We start from the raw sequence: 15,943 nt of genomic DNA on the forward strand, positions 1-15,943 counted from the left end.
AATCACTCGAGACGCTAGTAACAAGGCATCACTTCTAAGAAAGGTTTTGGAGGGCAAGAGCAGGAATTCCATTTTAATCATCACTGTCACAGATCTGGCTTTTCACTGCTCAGTTTCAGCAGCCGAGAAAAGAGCAAGTCAAAAAGGTTTGTAACTATCTCAAGGGGAAAAGCCAGAGCTATGGTGATGTCTGGTGCAGCATATTCCAAAAAGAGCTCTTTTATTCAGCCTTTTCTTGCTTCTCCAATTTTACAGGAACATCGGATTGTCAAACAGGTCACAAAATCTCATCACTACATCTTATTGCAAAGAAGGGTAAATCAGTGCTTTTAAAATGGTCTTAAATGACAGAGTAATAATGATTAGCTGGCCCGATATGCTTTCAGTCTTCAAAGCACATTAAACATTGATTAATCTTTATGACCTTCCTTTGATGGCAGTATTATACCCATTTTACAGATGGGGAAACTGAGGCACACAAAGGGGAAGTGACTTGCTCAAGGCTGCAGTGGGAATCAGTTCCAGTGCTGGGATTAGAACTCGGGAGTACCTGGCTCCCAGTGTGGTACTCGGACAACGCTTCTTTCAATTTTGTTATTACAATGATAATTAAGGCTACGATTCCGTCACGGAGGTCATGGATTCCATGATTTTAGGAGATGTCTGAGTTCAGCCTTCAGCCTTGGGCAGTGGGGCTCGGGCTTCGGCTTCAGTCCCAGGCGGCAGGGCTTGGGCTTTGATGTCAACCCCAGGTGGTAGGGCTTGGAGAGGGAGTACCACCTCTATTCCCTGACTCACCTCAGCGGGTCACTCAGCCTGCGGGTCAGTGTCAACGCCTCCGCGATACACAATACCTTATTGTTACACATTTTTTGTTGCCTAGACCATACTCTGATTTTGTACATTTTTACCATGACTGTTCCATGAATTTTGCCTAATTTTACTGTGACAAAATTGTATCCAACTCAGGAGACTTGGGTTTTATTACTGGTTCTGCCACTGACCTGCTATATAACCACAGGCAAGTCACATCACCGCTCTGTGCCTCAGTTTCCCCTCACACCCTTAGTCTTGTCTTGTCTATTAACCCTTTAAAACTCTTCAGGGTAGCGGCCGTCTTTTCCTGTGTACAGTGGTTAGCACAATGGGGTTCTGATCTCAACTGGGCATTCTATGTGCTACCTTAAGAGAAATTAATAATCCTCATCATCATCATCTAGGAAGGTGACATCTGAATGATAAAGAGTAGAACTAGGAGAATTCAGCTGCCATTTGAATGCATGGGAAAGCAGGGAATTTCAAGGTGAATGCAAGTCCTAATCGTGGCTAAAGGTCTTTAAACTTTATATAACAGATATTTTATAACCGGCCCAAAGTGGAAATTGGGGTTTGCTTATATGGGTATGTAAAGCAGAAAATAAACTTTGTAGCCCTGGATAATCTGTGATTCCTTTATTGGGATGGTATATGGAGAGAGATCTGCATAGCCCTTCTCCCACCTTTAACAACATGGCAGTACTAACTTCCTGCATCTTTCATGAAGTTCATCACTCGACCTACAGAGACAGACCTTCAGATCTATTTTCATGCCTTTAAGTTCATCTCAGATTTTGGTTACATTAAAATTGCCTAAAGAAACCTAAGCAAATGCCTGTAACGTCCAAGCCCACATGAAAAGCATTTTGCCTACATTCCGACTCTTAACAACATTTCTTCGATATTCAGATGCTAATGTAAAACGTAATCTCCAGCATCCCACTTGAACAAACAGCAATCAGCCTAATATGTTACAACTCAATTACTTCCTCGGTTTCAGTTACTGTCAAATAAATCCGCTGAACCAATCAGTCTCATTGTAAGCGCTCAGGAAGCTTTTAGAACTGCATTTGCTGAGTGGGAGGACATTTTGTTAGTTTCCTCACGGACAGATTTAGAGAAATGAGGCCTTAAAAGTTTGGAGGAGAATGAAAGGAGAGGGCCCTGGCAGGACAAATGGAAACGGTAAAGCAGACCATACTAATCAAAACAGACACAGGCTAAATGCCTTGGGCCCTGATTCTCATTTATAGAAATAGAAATAAATGGAGATATCCCATCTCCTAGAACTGGAAGGGACCTTGAAAGGTCATCAAGTCCAGCCCCCTGCCTTCACTAGCAGGACCAAGTACTGATTTTGCCCCAGATCCCTAAGTGGCCCCCTCAAGGATTGAACTCACAACCCTGGGTTTAACAGGCCAATGCTCAAACCACTGAGCTATCCCTCCCCCCAGAAGGCCCTTTATATATCCCTTATATCCCACACACTTTGAGACTTCTTTACATTGCCACAGCAGCAAGATTCAGGCTCCTTGGACTCCAGCATCCCCCCCCCCCCAGATTGAAAGGGGAACTCTAACCATTGTGCTCAGTTCCGAAGTCTGAAAGGATCCGCAGGGAGAAATGGCCCTCACCATGGATAAACTAGGAGATGGCTTGAACGTGAAGGGTGCTAGAATGAATTTTGCACGAAGCACCTTCCTGAAGTCCATACTTTGCTCCTTGATAACCTCCCCTCCTTCCCTGTCCCATGGCCTTGTGTCACCGTAACTAGAAATCTGTGCTGAACCCATCCCATGCAGCACCTATGCTGGAGCCTGCGGAAGTTGCTGCTGGCGCGACACAGGAGACTCCTGCCCTCACCAGAAGCAGAGCTCGCCACTGCATAGCACTCCCAGCCTCCTCCAGAATTCTGTCATTTATATTTTCACGTAGTTTCTCTACAGGACCCTGAGGCGCTTTGCAAGAGGGCGGGACAGAAATGCGAAATGACCAGTGACCTGAAAGGCGTGGTGCAGAGCCTGCTCGACATGCTAGAAAGCAGGCAACGAGGGAGCCCATCAGCATTCTTCTCTAAAGCAGCAAGAGCTTAATATAAAAGCACAACCAGCTTCTTTGATGCTTAATATATAGTGATGATGAGGATCAACTATACTTTCTTATGCTCTCAGGACCCATCACAATGGGCTCTGCAATCACCTTAGTGGGCCAAGTCCCTACAAGCACAGGCAAACACTCTGATTTGCTGGGCTGCATTAATGTAGGTGTTTTATTATTTCCTGGTTTCTCTCAAACCGGTCTATTTATTTTCAAGTACCTAGAGCTAAAATTGACTATGAGGGCAACTGTGGACAGAGAGTGCCACAGCAAACTGCAATAAGCAACCTGTTCCACTGAAACAGGCACCCACATTGTTTTAAGAAACATCTAACACCTTGGTTTTAAGCTGCGTTGTCTGCATAAAAGAAATTGAAATTGCGGCTCAGTCTTTTCTGCTAGGTTAGACTGAATGTCCAGCATTAGATCACTTGCATTGTACTGGGCTAGCATTATGTGACCTGCTGCTATTCCCATACCTCTGGACCTTTATGAGAATGAGATGTGGAGATACCAGTCAGCCACGTTTCAAACAAAGCAACCGTCTAACCCACAGTGGCACTGAACTTTTTTCATGGATCCGAGTCAGGAAATCTTTGAGGAGTCCAGCTAGTCCAAGATACTAGTTCACTAGTAGAATCATAGATTCTACTACTACTGAGTAGATTCTAGTACTAATCATAGATTCTACTACTACTGAGTAGATTCTAGTACTAATGAGGCTCTTTAATACTTGTTCAAACATCCACACCTGCAGAAAAAGTGTTTTAATTTTTGTATCTTATAAGAAAGAGCTGGATTTATTGCACTCGATTAAGTAGTAAAGTGCCTTACTAGCACTACACTTTTAGCATTCTGTTGAGAACATCTCTATATACCTTTATGCTACCCTATTCCATTGCATTTGCAGTGCAAACCACCTTTGCTTTCATGCCATTTGTTAAAGCACTGGTTTCTGAAGCTTTTCTTTACACGCCTCATAGAACACACGGTTTTCCTGTCTCCTAGAGCTCTATTTTTTGTCAGGATGGCTCCTCTTTTCCATCCTTTCCAGTAAGGTTAGGCAAGGCTGTGCTATCATGGAAGCGGCAGGCCTCTCAGAGATGACAGCAGTGTTGGGATTCTCTATTTGATACACGCAGTGTGTACACAGATGCGTAATGGTGGAAGATTGGTGACCTGGAACTTGGGCCACCCATTTAGCCTAAATGTGCACACTGCTTCTTCAGCGAGAGCAGGCAGGCTGCTGAGAGTCAGTCCGAGTGGTGTCTGCCGCACTCCATATGCTTTGGAAGTTTAGTAAGTATAAAATGAACAGACCAGGGCTCTTCAGGGAAAAGCAAGAGATAGGACATTAAGGGTATGGCTCAGTGGCGAAGCCAGGTTTTAGCAGCAGGGGGAGCGAACACATAAAAAAAGGCGTCACCCGCTGCGAAGAAAAAAGGAAAAAGAAAAACCCCGACTGACCCACCGCTGAAGACCTGGAGTGGCTGAAGGACCCGCCACCGAAGTGCTGCCGAAGACCTGGAGCGCCACTGGGTGAGTAAAAATTAAAAAGGCGCCACTTTTCTGCTCAGTGGGAGCGGCCGCTCCCCCTGCTCCCCTCTGGTCTGGCGGCTCTAGAAACGGTACAACGGCTCAGCTGCAGCACTGGGCACTGTAGTGTGGACACTTACTACAGCGACAGAAGGGGTGCTTCCATCATTGTAGTAAATCCGCCTCTCTGAGAGGGGGTCGCTAAGTTGATGGAAAAATTCTTTTGCCGACCTAGCGGGGTCTACACCAGGGCTTATATCAGCTTAACTATGTCGCAGAGGGGTTTATATGTTTCTAAGAGCCTCTGTTAACCCACTTTGTCCACACTTTGCTCTGTATCATCTCTACTTTATCCACACTTCATCAGTCCTGCATTTTTCTTGCAGCGGGACCAGCAATGTTCAGTCAGTATGAATTAAATGAGCTGGTAACAGCTGAACAGTTGCAGGCTTGATGTGTTTGCACATCATAACATGTGAAACTGATCATGTGCTTAAGACCCTTTCTGGTTCCAGAGCAATACTAGGAGAGTAATCTGTGCCAGCTCGCAGGTGTGCTCAGAAGAGGTCACAGTTTGAGAAGTGACAGAGGAAGCAGTCTGGATTACACAGTGTCTATTATAAGATTTGTTTTCACAGCTCTGCCAAGCATCTTCCACTCCCAAAATGCAAGGGGAGAAAAACAGCTAAGTCATAGTAGATTGTGATCTCAAGATTGCTGTGAATGTGTATGAAGATGCTGTGTTCTTCCTGATGATCTGAAGCATGTTGATAAATTGGAGAAGGGTCAGAGAAGACTTTGAGAATGATTAAAGGGTTGAAAACATGCCTTGCAGTGATCGAGTCAAGGAGCCTAAATCTATTTAGCTTAACAAAGGGAAGGTTAAGGGGTGACTTGATCACAGCCTATATGTACCTACTGTGGGGAATAAACATTTCATAATGGGCTCGTAAATCTAGCAGAAAAAAATTTAACAAAATCCAATGGCTGGAAACTGAAGCTAGACAAATTCAGACTGGAAATAAGGTGTACATTTTTAACAGTGAGGGTAATTAGCCATTGGAACAATTTGTCCAGGGTGGTGGTGGACACTCCATCACTGGCTAATTTTTAAGTCAAGACTGGATGTTTTTCTAAAAGATCTGCTCTTGTTGAACAGGAATTAATTTAGGGAAGTCCTATGGCCTGTGTTATACAGGAAGTCAGACTAGATGATCGCCGTGATCCTTTCTGACTTTATAATCTATAAATCTGCAGAGGAGGTCACCCGGAGGGAAGGGAAGGCATCTATGTCATTAGCTTGCTTAGGGCAACCGAGCTGAATAGTGTTGAAGATATTACACCCCTAACAGCAGTTTAGCATTAAGAACACTAAACAGCTTTGGGGAATCTAATTTATGCCTGATCTACAGGACAGAACTCAGAAACCTACTCTGTTCCCTAGAAACTCAGAATCCAACTACTAAACCACAACTGTGACCTCGCCCTAGAAATTCAAGGCCATCAAACCAGCCACAAACATCGCTGAGCTCTGTAACTCCAAACTCAAATCCAGCCATACTAACCCCTGCTGTAGCATTGCAACTGTGAACCCGACAAGCCAGCTGGATGAACTGAAGCACAAGGTCAAATGACTTGCTCAAGACCGTCAAAAGCTCCAGCTAGATGAGACTGCAGGTTCCCCCTGGTCCCTACTCATAGCGGTGCTCGAATTATGAGACACAAAGCAGGGGGGCCCTGCTACTTTGCAGATGTTCCCTTCTTGGGCTAGGCTGCTGGGCATGGTCCCCAAGAGTACTAGTAGTTTGCAAGCAGTCTGACCATACTGGAAACTAAATGGCAAAAACTTAGTTAAAGCAAAGTTAAGGACGCCCGGTCAGAGTTCGTGTCCTTCCAGAATGTCAGGTTCAGCAAAACTCAAACTTCTGTGAACCAGGAAATACAGTTAAGATAACCCGCAGTTGGCAATAGCTCCTGGGAATTATCTGCAGGCACTCCAACTGCATTCACTGTGTTAGTGTAGCTGTATTGAATAGTGGAGGAATAAGCTGGAGCAGCTTGGAAGGGCTGTGATTGTGAGATGAAGAGATCTGGGGATCAGTTTGAGGAACATCATAGAGCTGTGATTGTGAGATGAGGAGATCAGGATCTGAATCCCCCGTGTATGTCATCAAAGCAAAGAGGTGCTTATGTATGCTGAGTCTGCGTCATTTCATTACAGAATTGTGTAGGTTGTGTAAGTAACAGGGTACTGGAGTCTTCATGCCATGGGGACTGTAGTAGTGAGGTGGAATATGAAAGCAGGTTATGGATTTAGTGGTGGGTAGGGGAGAGCAGATATTTTGGTGGTATCCTGTGTGCAAGTGTGAAGGGGCTGTACGAGAGTATGAAGCGGTTGTTAAATTTCACAAGTGGGGTACTCTGTTGGGGAGTAGGCACAGGCCACATCTACACTACAGTCGTGACAGCAGCACAGCGACGGTGCTGCAGCTGTGCCGCTGACGCACCATACCATAGCCACTTCCTACACTGACGGAAGGGGCTTTCCCATTGATATAGTTAATCGGGCTCTCCGAGAGGTGGTAGCTAGGCTGAGGGAAGATTTCTTCCACTGACCTAGCCATGTCTACATTTGGGGTTAGGTCAACCTAACTATGGCACTCAGTTTTTAAGCGTAGATCAGGTCTCATCAGGGGCGCTGGAACAACTCTTATAGTGAGGGTGCTGATGATGGCAACCAGGTATTTGGTGTGTGTTAGTAGTACATCAAGCCAGAGGTTGCGGCAGCACTCCCGGCAACTCCAGCACCACCGAGCCTCAGTGTTTGAGTTTAGGGCAAGTGCAGACAGCGCACCAGGCCACACTGTCTTTCTGAAAGTGATGCCACTCCTGTAGGATCTGATGGGATAGAAACACCATTTTCTCCAATGCAGGATGTTACAGAATTTTTTAAAAAAAGCAACAGTGGAAACAAAATACTCCCTACAACGTTACATAATATTCAGGTTCTACCTTCCATTAGGTGTCGGTCCAGACTTAAGGCTTATCTGACATGGAGTTTATGGTAAAGTCATGGAGTTGTGAGGTTTGTGCACATATAGAGGGAAGAATAATAGAATATCAGGGTTGGAAAGGGACCTCAGGAGGTATCTAGTCCAACCCGCTGCTCAAAGCAGGACCAATCCCCAGACAGATTTTTACCCCAGTCCCTAAATGGCCCCCTCAAGGACTGAACTCACAACCCTGGGTTTAGCAGGCCAATGCTCAAACCACTGAGCTATCCCTCCCCCCTACACACAAAGTCACTCACTCTTCTTAGGCCTGATCTATACTTAAACATTAGATTGACCTAGCTACATCACCCAGGGTTGTGAAAAATGTCGTGCCCTAAGTGTCCCTGGTGTAGACGCGGCTAGGTGGATGGAAGATGAACACAAGGCTATGACCGGTAAGGACAGAGTGAAATACTAAGGAAATGAAGAGGGCTACTCACTACAGATGAAAGATCCATATTAACCATCCTCCTGTCATCCAGGCTGACTGGCTGAAGGCCTGCAACGTTGAGCTGAGCAGAGGAGGTCCGGTAGACAAAACTCAGCAGCCAGTCTCCCCTAGGAGGAAAATGGAACAGAGGTATTAATAAGCCTTGCTGGAAGACTGATAAAATGCACGAAGACATTCGGGGAACACAGGAAAAGACAGAGATGACAGGACCAGGCAGCCCAGCTAAGGGCAGGTCTTCACTACCCGCCGATAGATCTATCGGGGGTCGATTTATCGCGTCTAGTGTAGACGCGATAAAATCAATCCCTGATTGCACTCCCCGTCGACTCCGGAACTCCAGCTCGCGAGAGGCGGAAGCGGAGTTGACGGGGGAGCGGCAGCGGTCGACTCGCCGCTGTCCTCATGGCCAGGTAAGTCGACCTAAGATACACCGACTTCGGCTACCCTATTCGCGTAGCTGAAGTTGCTATCTTAGGTCAACCACCCCACTAGTGTAGACCTGGGCAAAGTCTGTACCAATAGCTGCTGCAGCTTCATCTGTCCTGGAATCAAGCCTGGAATATCATGCTGGATAAAATAATTGGGGTACCAGCTGTAAAAATTTTAGGAGTAATCCTGACTCACATGAGTAGCCTCACTGAGTTCACCAGGACTACTCCCGTGAATAGAGGCTTCCGGATCAAGTTCTTTAAAATTATTTCAGATTCGCAGGGAGACAGGGCTGCACCCAGCTATTGCACACTCTCCTTGTAATATGTTAACACGTAGAAGTTTGCCAGCCTGTAGCATCTGTAAACATGTTGAGCACAGGCACCGTGGCTGCTGACATATATGCAAATTATAAAGTAATTTAGGATCTTTCTGGATTAAAGGTGCTGTAAAAATATAAGATTTTTAACAGAAGTAGCAAGATCGTGCTTCCAATCTTGAGTGGTGGGGCAGAGATGGCATGGCTGGTCTAAAGATTAATAAAATGACTATGCATTTGGAAAGGTGAAATTCTCCCCAGTGCAGAGGGCTGGCACAAAGCCTGGACATCACTTACATCCAACTGAGCTCTACGATGAAGGCTTAAGTAGGACTGCAGTGGTGTATAGAACCTTGTGCTGGCCTTCTGCACAGGTGAATTTTACTCTAAGAGCTGCCACTTCCAGCTGTGCCTGTTCACCACTGTCCTTGACTACCAGATGTGAATAAAGCCCACATGGAGCTATGCCAAATGTGTGCAACACTCCCAAGGCCACATGAAATTCACTCGGTTTTGTATTTGTTGCTAACTCATTACTCAGACCAGGTTGTTTGAAAGGTCTAGCCATGCAAACATGGCTTGACTTATGGTATTACAGGGCGATCACAGGACATTGGTAGTTCGGATGATACGAAATCCAATGTAGCAGTTTCAACTGGCTTTCACTTCGAGATGTTTGGTTCATTGAAACGTCAACGTTGAGAGGTGTGAACTGAAACTCAAGTAAATGGGCCTGATTCTGATCTCACACCCGTTTTACACCAATGTAAGTCCACAAACTTCCGTGAAGTTACTTCTGATCCACCACCATCTGGATCAATATTTATGCAAACACCAAGGCAGGGAACCACCACATCTCCAGACCCATGTGAACGTCTTATTAGGAAATAACGTATTTCCCTGATTCATGTCTCAGATACTCTCACCGAAATCCACCCCATAGCTCTCCAATTAACACCTCACATCACCCTTCATATGGACCTGGTGCTTCTCAGCTGCAGCATCCTGTGGGATTTTAGCGATTAAATGTACTAGGATATGTATCTGGGATCTCATCCCCTGCTCACTCCTGTTTGTGTGCAACTGAGCTGTAATTTATTAACCGCTGTTTGTTGAACAGTCGAAATATGGCCTGCCAAAGTCAAGAGACTAACTTGAATTATACACACATAGCCCATTTTATTTCAGTAGCACAGTCAAGCTCTGCAACGATAACAAGATTATCTCTCTTATATTACAGGAAACGAATAGACTATGCTTTCTGCACTGAAATAAGCAGAGGTTGTTTTGCAGTTCTGGGATGATCTATAGTCACACTACAGCAAATTCAGTTATACACGTAAATTGCTAATCATGAATGGCTTCCTGGAGGAAAACAGAAACATCCCCCAGAAACTACTGTACAGGAGACAGCAGTTGCTTTTTTTGCTATGTTACATGAAGAAATGCAGTAATTTGCATACACATCCTGCATCTATAAGACCTCAGCGATACAAAATTAGCAAAAGCAGCATCTCTCAGCTCAGCCATACGGATGGGAGTAATGAAGATTTCTTGTTTTAATCTCAAGTGCTTGTGATTTTAATTTCTCTCTTCTGATTGTTTTAAGGTATGTAAAATAATAGAATATATTGTATATTAACACGCACCTCTCTCTCTCTGTGTATACTTATTTGTAGACAAATTTGCATCATTGTTAAGGTTTGGCCAATTAGGTGATTTAACATATGTTAAAAACAAGTAATTCCACAAATTAGCTCTCAGGCCTGGTCAACACCTAAACATTAGATCGACCTAAGCTATATTGCTCAAGGCTGTTGGCCCAACTGTCACTGCCAGGTTGATGGAACAATTCTACTGTTGCCCTAGCTACTGCCTCTTGAGAGGGTGGATTATGTACAATCGATGGAAAAACCCCTTCTGTTGACATCGGAAGTGTCTACACTGCAGGGCTACAGCAGCATAACTGCAGTCCTGTAGCAGTGCTGCTGTAGTGTAGACATACCCGCTGTGAATTGAAGAGCTGGATTCTCATGTACACCTTGGCACCACTCTGACAGTTTTAAGAGGCTTTAGAGTGGATGTAAGTTACATTTACACCTTGTCTGAGGCCCCTTTACGCTGCCAGAGGGTCGTAAAGCAGCCATAAGTGTAAATGAAATACAGTCCCTAAATACCAAATCCTTTATATGCGCAGGCTTCCAGTCTAAAGTTCACCATAAATAGTTAATCAAAGCCCAAGACAGAACAGCCTTATGTTGCCTCCTGAAGACTTTCAAATCCAAGTAATGGACGCAATGACTTCTAAAGAAGATGATTCTCTACTGAGAGCTCCTTAATACTTCAATCTTTGGGGCTGTCAAAATGTTCAAAAGCAATAAATAAAAGATCCACTAACAGCGACCCAGCCATAATGAGACGTCGAGGTTGTGCATGTACAGACCTGCAATAGCCATTTATGATCCTGCCCGACACCACCTTTGTGAAAGCTTTCCAGTACTTGGCGTCTCCTTCCACTGGAGCTCCCAGCAGGACCACATCCTCGACGATCCCCTCACAGTCTATAAAGATGGGAACAGCCCCCCACAAGACAAAGGGTGTTACTTGGATTTGGAAGGCAGCCCAGAAAATGCATCTATGTACATACGATACAGACAAGTGAGACTTGCCCTCTGAGGGATGAGAGTATATTTAGTGGAATTCACTTACATTGGAGAAATACTTTATTTCTGTTGATTCATTTGTAAAGATAAACTAAAAAGCTCTCAGGTCTGATCTGCAGAAGCATGGAGAATCCACAGTTCCAACTGAAGCCAATGGGAGCCCAACCTCTATGAAAATCAAGGCCCTGGCGATTGTGAAAGGTGTCAGGCTGACAGCAATGGGGAGTGAAGTTCTCTTGTCACAGAGCAGGTATAGCGCAAGCAGTAGTGTGGAAGGTTCTTCCCATACTGCCAATCAGTAGAGTCAGTGTGAGATTGGCATTGTTTCACAATATATGGAATGAGGGGACAAGTGAGACCACTGAAGCAAATGTATAATTAAGTTCAATAAACCCTTCCACCTGACCAGCCCTGGAAGTTGCTAATGCAACCGTCCACTGAATGCACGACAACAGAATTCCTAGTGGCAATTCCCAATCACAACTCTGAAGCAGTTTAGTTCTTCATACTCTCTGGGTACAATCTGCTCAAAAGGTGTGTTGAGTCTGATCAAAATTAATGCTCCTCTTTTATTCTTAGTGGACAAACTGCAGCTAAGAAATCCCAGTAGAAGCAAGCGATGGATTGAGAAAGATTGGGCAGCACTTCTGTGCTTTTCAATAAAAAAGGTGCTATGATACATTCACTATTGCCAAGACAGAGCTCCACGAAGCAGTCTCAGTCTGGGGGTGGGACACAGAGCTTCTGGTTTTTAGTTCACCTTCCAGAGCATCATGGGTTAGAGAAAGTTGAAATCAATTCCTAATAAGCAAACTAAAATCCCAACGTGTGTGCATGCACGCATATTAGGTCTATAGAAACAATAGATATACATGTTTAATTACACAGTATGTATCAAAAAAGAAGGTGCAATTTTAACAACTGACTCTCTGTTTATGTAGAGTTGTGAAAAAGAGACAGTAAAGTGCCTTCCGATATAGTAATTGTATGTTGATATGACTGGGAATTCTATCTATCAACTAGAGTCCCATATATATTATTATTTATTTGTATGGTGGTAGCACTTAGGAGCCCCCGTCCTCGCCCAGGACCCTATGGTGCTAGGTGCTGTACAAACACAGAACAAAAAGACAGTCCCTGCCCTGAAGAGCTTATTCTGCCAAAACCAGAATCTTGACCTTTGGAGAGCGCAGCTCAGCATATGTGGGTTTTGGTCATTTTCAGGAGAGTGTACCTGGTTTGTAGAATAGGGGGTTGGGATTATGAGGAAATAAATGTGAAAGCAATTACATACCGCGTCAAGTCATGGCCAAGGAGACGATGCCTGGATAGATTTTTAATCAATGCAATTGATTTCCTTTCTCTAACAGCAATAATAACCCGGCGCTCCCTGCAGAGAGCATTATTCTACACAGTTTTACTATGATGTAAATTCCAACCCCCCGATGACAATCTGAAATGAGCGCTGTTGGTTTCATTTCTTAATTATGAAGCAAATTTCACACACATTAAAAAACAACAACAACAACAGTGATTCGATTTTGTTAGCTTAACTCGACGGGCAATGAGACTACTGCTTCCCCAGTAAATGGGTCATGAAAAAACAGAGCCATGTGGATAGGGCAATAATTCCAGTCTCTAGCGTAAGGTCAATTGAAAGAGCAAGCAAAAGCAGCTCATATATCAGGCTCCTGAAGACTGGAACTAACCATTGGAAAGTCTGGTTTCTTTCCCTCCCTTCCTCTATTTTGTTCCTGTTTGAAATGAAGATGCTCAATCTTGGCTGTGTCTTCATTTCTTTTGAATGATTATGGAGGAAGAGGGACGCTTAAGAATATAGATCACTACTCTGCATGGATACTACCACGCTAGTTAATTATACCTATCCCGTGGGCTACAAATTGTTTATACTGATAAGGAATAATAAAGCCCATGTGCACAGGGAAAAGAAAAATTAATGATTCTAGATAATATGAGAAAAGAAAAGATTCTACCCTCAGTCAACCCCTCTTGGGATTAATACATTTCACAGCCTCCTTCTGCCTCTGACTCAGAAACATCATTAATTCTGGCAGGATGTGTAAAAAGAAAAAAAGGCTTTTATTCCACTTGGCCAACTTCTTAGTAGATAAGACACAATTCTATATTGGGATTCGATAGGAGAGTAATGGGGCAGGGATTGGCAATTCCCATTGTCTGCTAGCTACTAAAAAGGGTTTTTGCGATGAAAGCAGCTGTATTTGCTTGCCGTGAGGCAATAACTGACAGGCAAATAATCTTGGAAAAGGCCCATGCGGTGCACACTGAGCCTGGGGCTAGGACCAGTCTCTGGGAGCAGGGAGAGATGTTGCCATGTTCCCAGGTCTGGAAGTGTTACACACCCAGGGCACTATTGTGCCATTCAGGTGAAATCCACCCTTCGTAGAGGAGCAAGTACAAGACATATGCATCACTTAAGTGCTACTTAAAACCTCAAAACAGTGGGCATGAGCTCAGGCTCTGAACCCACCCTCTCCTTAGGCTTCAGAGCCTGAGCTGCAGCCTGAATCACAACGTCAAAGTGCTGGCTACACAGCTATTTCGAGAGCACTAGCATGAGCCCAGCTCGCCCGAGTCTCTTGACCTGGGCTGGGAGGCTCACTCCTGTGGGCTGTGTAGACATACCCATTGACTTAGGTGGGATTTAAGCGCTCCAGTGGGATTTAAGTCAAGCACATAAATAAGTGCTGTCCTGAACCGAGGCCTAGATGAGCCAAACAGTGGATGTCTGACAGGTGATTTGCTTTCTGAGGACATCGTAGAAGCCAAGATCTGGTCTGCTCTCTGGTGCCTTAACGATCCCATGCCTTTAAAGGTTTTGCCTTAACAGGGGTTTGTCCAGGTATCTTTGGGCAGTATTTCCCCTCCTCGCCCACTGTTGGGCACTGTTTGCAATGCTGGTTGGCTGCATTTCAGTGTTTATGTAATTTATAATTTGTGAAGCTCATTGGGCTCCTCAGGATGATATAGAAGCAAGGAATTATTTATGAGTATTATTACGATTTGTAAAAACTACTCATTTAATGCAAACTGGCAAACCTGCCTAGCAAAGTAACATAACTATTAAGCCTAAATAAAATGTTTGAAACAGCCACTGAAAAATATCATTCATTTTAACTTGAGTCCCCAGAGAAGGCACAGGTACCATTTTCCATCCCAGAGCAACACAGGCTTGCCATACCGGACCAGACCAGCAGTTCACACAGTTAGATTACCCCATCTCGGATAGTAGCTTGCATCAGAGCTGTCAGAGAAAGGCACAAAAGCCCAGAAACGCATAATTATGCAATAACCTACCCAATGGATGAAGTTTCTTCCTAAACCCAAGCCAGCTTGGCTTATGTTTTGACGTACTAGGGCTGAGATCCATTATCAATTTTTACCCTCCCTAGTTTAACTGTGGATATACTTATTAATCATCTAGGAACATAGGAACCACCATACAAGATCAGACCCGTGGTCTTTTAGTCCAATATCCTGCCACTGATAGTGGCCAGTACCAGATGTACGTGCATAATCCTTCTTTTACTGCCATGAAGCTTCTGGCTTCAAATATTACCCTGGGCAGTTCCACAAGTTAATGAAGCATTTTTTAGCTAAGTATTTCTTTTATTGGTTTTTAATTGTTTGTCTTTTTATTTCATGGGATAGCTCCTTGATCTTGTATTAGGAGAAAGGGTTATTAGGACCTCCGGACTCACCTCCTCTCTATGCTATTTTAATATACTTCCATCATGCCCCATCTCATTTACCCCCATTGTATGGTTGTCACAATCTTTTTAATGTCTCCTGATTTGGACGTCTTTCGCGTCTATGAATTTTCATCACTGTCCTCTGAAGCTCTTTACAACCCTTCGCACACATTCTATTCTTATACTGTCATGCCACTAAGATTGTATACAAAAAAGACCGCAAGATTGGGCCTTGTATTTATTATGTGTGCGTCTTCAGAGTCCAGACCCAGATGTCCCAGATGGCTGCTCCATTCCTTCTGTGGCTTGCTGCTGGAATGTGCACTGGCAGGACGCATTGGCAATCTGCACTAAACACGTTGCTTTTAGTCCCTCAAACAGCTCAGCTTTCATAATTCAATTAAAGGACTGAACAATCGGTGTGCTGTGGGGGGGCCGCTACAAGATGTATTTATGATGCTTAGATTTCTTTAGAATGGCAAATAACCAGACAGCCCCTAATGATTCCCTTTCATATGTTACTTAGCTCTAGTGCTGTGCAGACTCATTGAGAGAGACTGTAGGGCTATTAACGGCTACCGAAAGCCTCAAAACATTACGGCCCCGACATGTTCAGGGCACTGAGGAGAAAAGAGTAAATCTGGGGCCAGATTCGGAACTCAGTTCTACCAGGGTAAACTCAGAGTGATTCTAATCAAGTCACTAGGATACAGTCTGGTGCTACAAAGACTAGAATTTGGCCTCTTGTATTGCAGGGGCTGTGAGAAGTCCTGGCACGCAGCTGTAAACGGAAAGGAAGCTGACCTCCTCCTCTCATGCTGGTTTAATCTGTTCCCACCTGCCAACAC

The 15,943-nt window shown here is 44.4% G+C and overlaps 1 protein-coding gene across 1 annotated transcript in view; it reads right to left on the bottom strand.

The window, feature by feature from the left end:
• The window catches only part of TMCO4 (transmembrane and coiled-coil domains 4), an 82,235-nt gene that overhangs the window by 17,044 nt on the left and 49,248 nt on the right, over window positions 1-15,943 (bottom strand). Inside the window, exons 12-13 of the mRNA XM_065421384.1 lie at window positions 11,145-11,262; window positions 7,943-8,060 (exon numbers count right to left, since the gene is read on the bottom strand). Coding sequence (XP_065277456.1) covers window positions 7,943-8,060; window positions 11,145-11,262 — 236 coding nt within the window. The remainder of the gene's footprint in view (window positions 1-7,942; window positions 8,061-11,144; window positions 11,263-15,943) is intronic.

Source organism: Emys orbicularis, chromosome 22 (genome assembly GCF_028017835.1).
Source record: "Emys orbicularis isolate rEmyOrb1 chromosome 22, rEmyOrb1.hap1, whole genome shotgun sequence".
In the NCBI taxonomy this organism is placed as follows: domain Eukaryota; kingdom Metazoa; phylum Chordata; order Testudines; family Emydidae; genus Emys; species Emys orbicularis.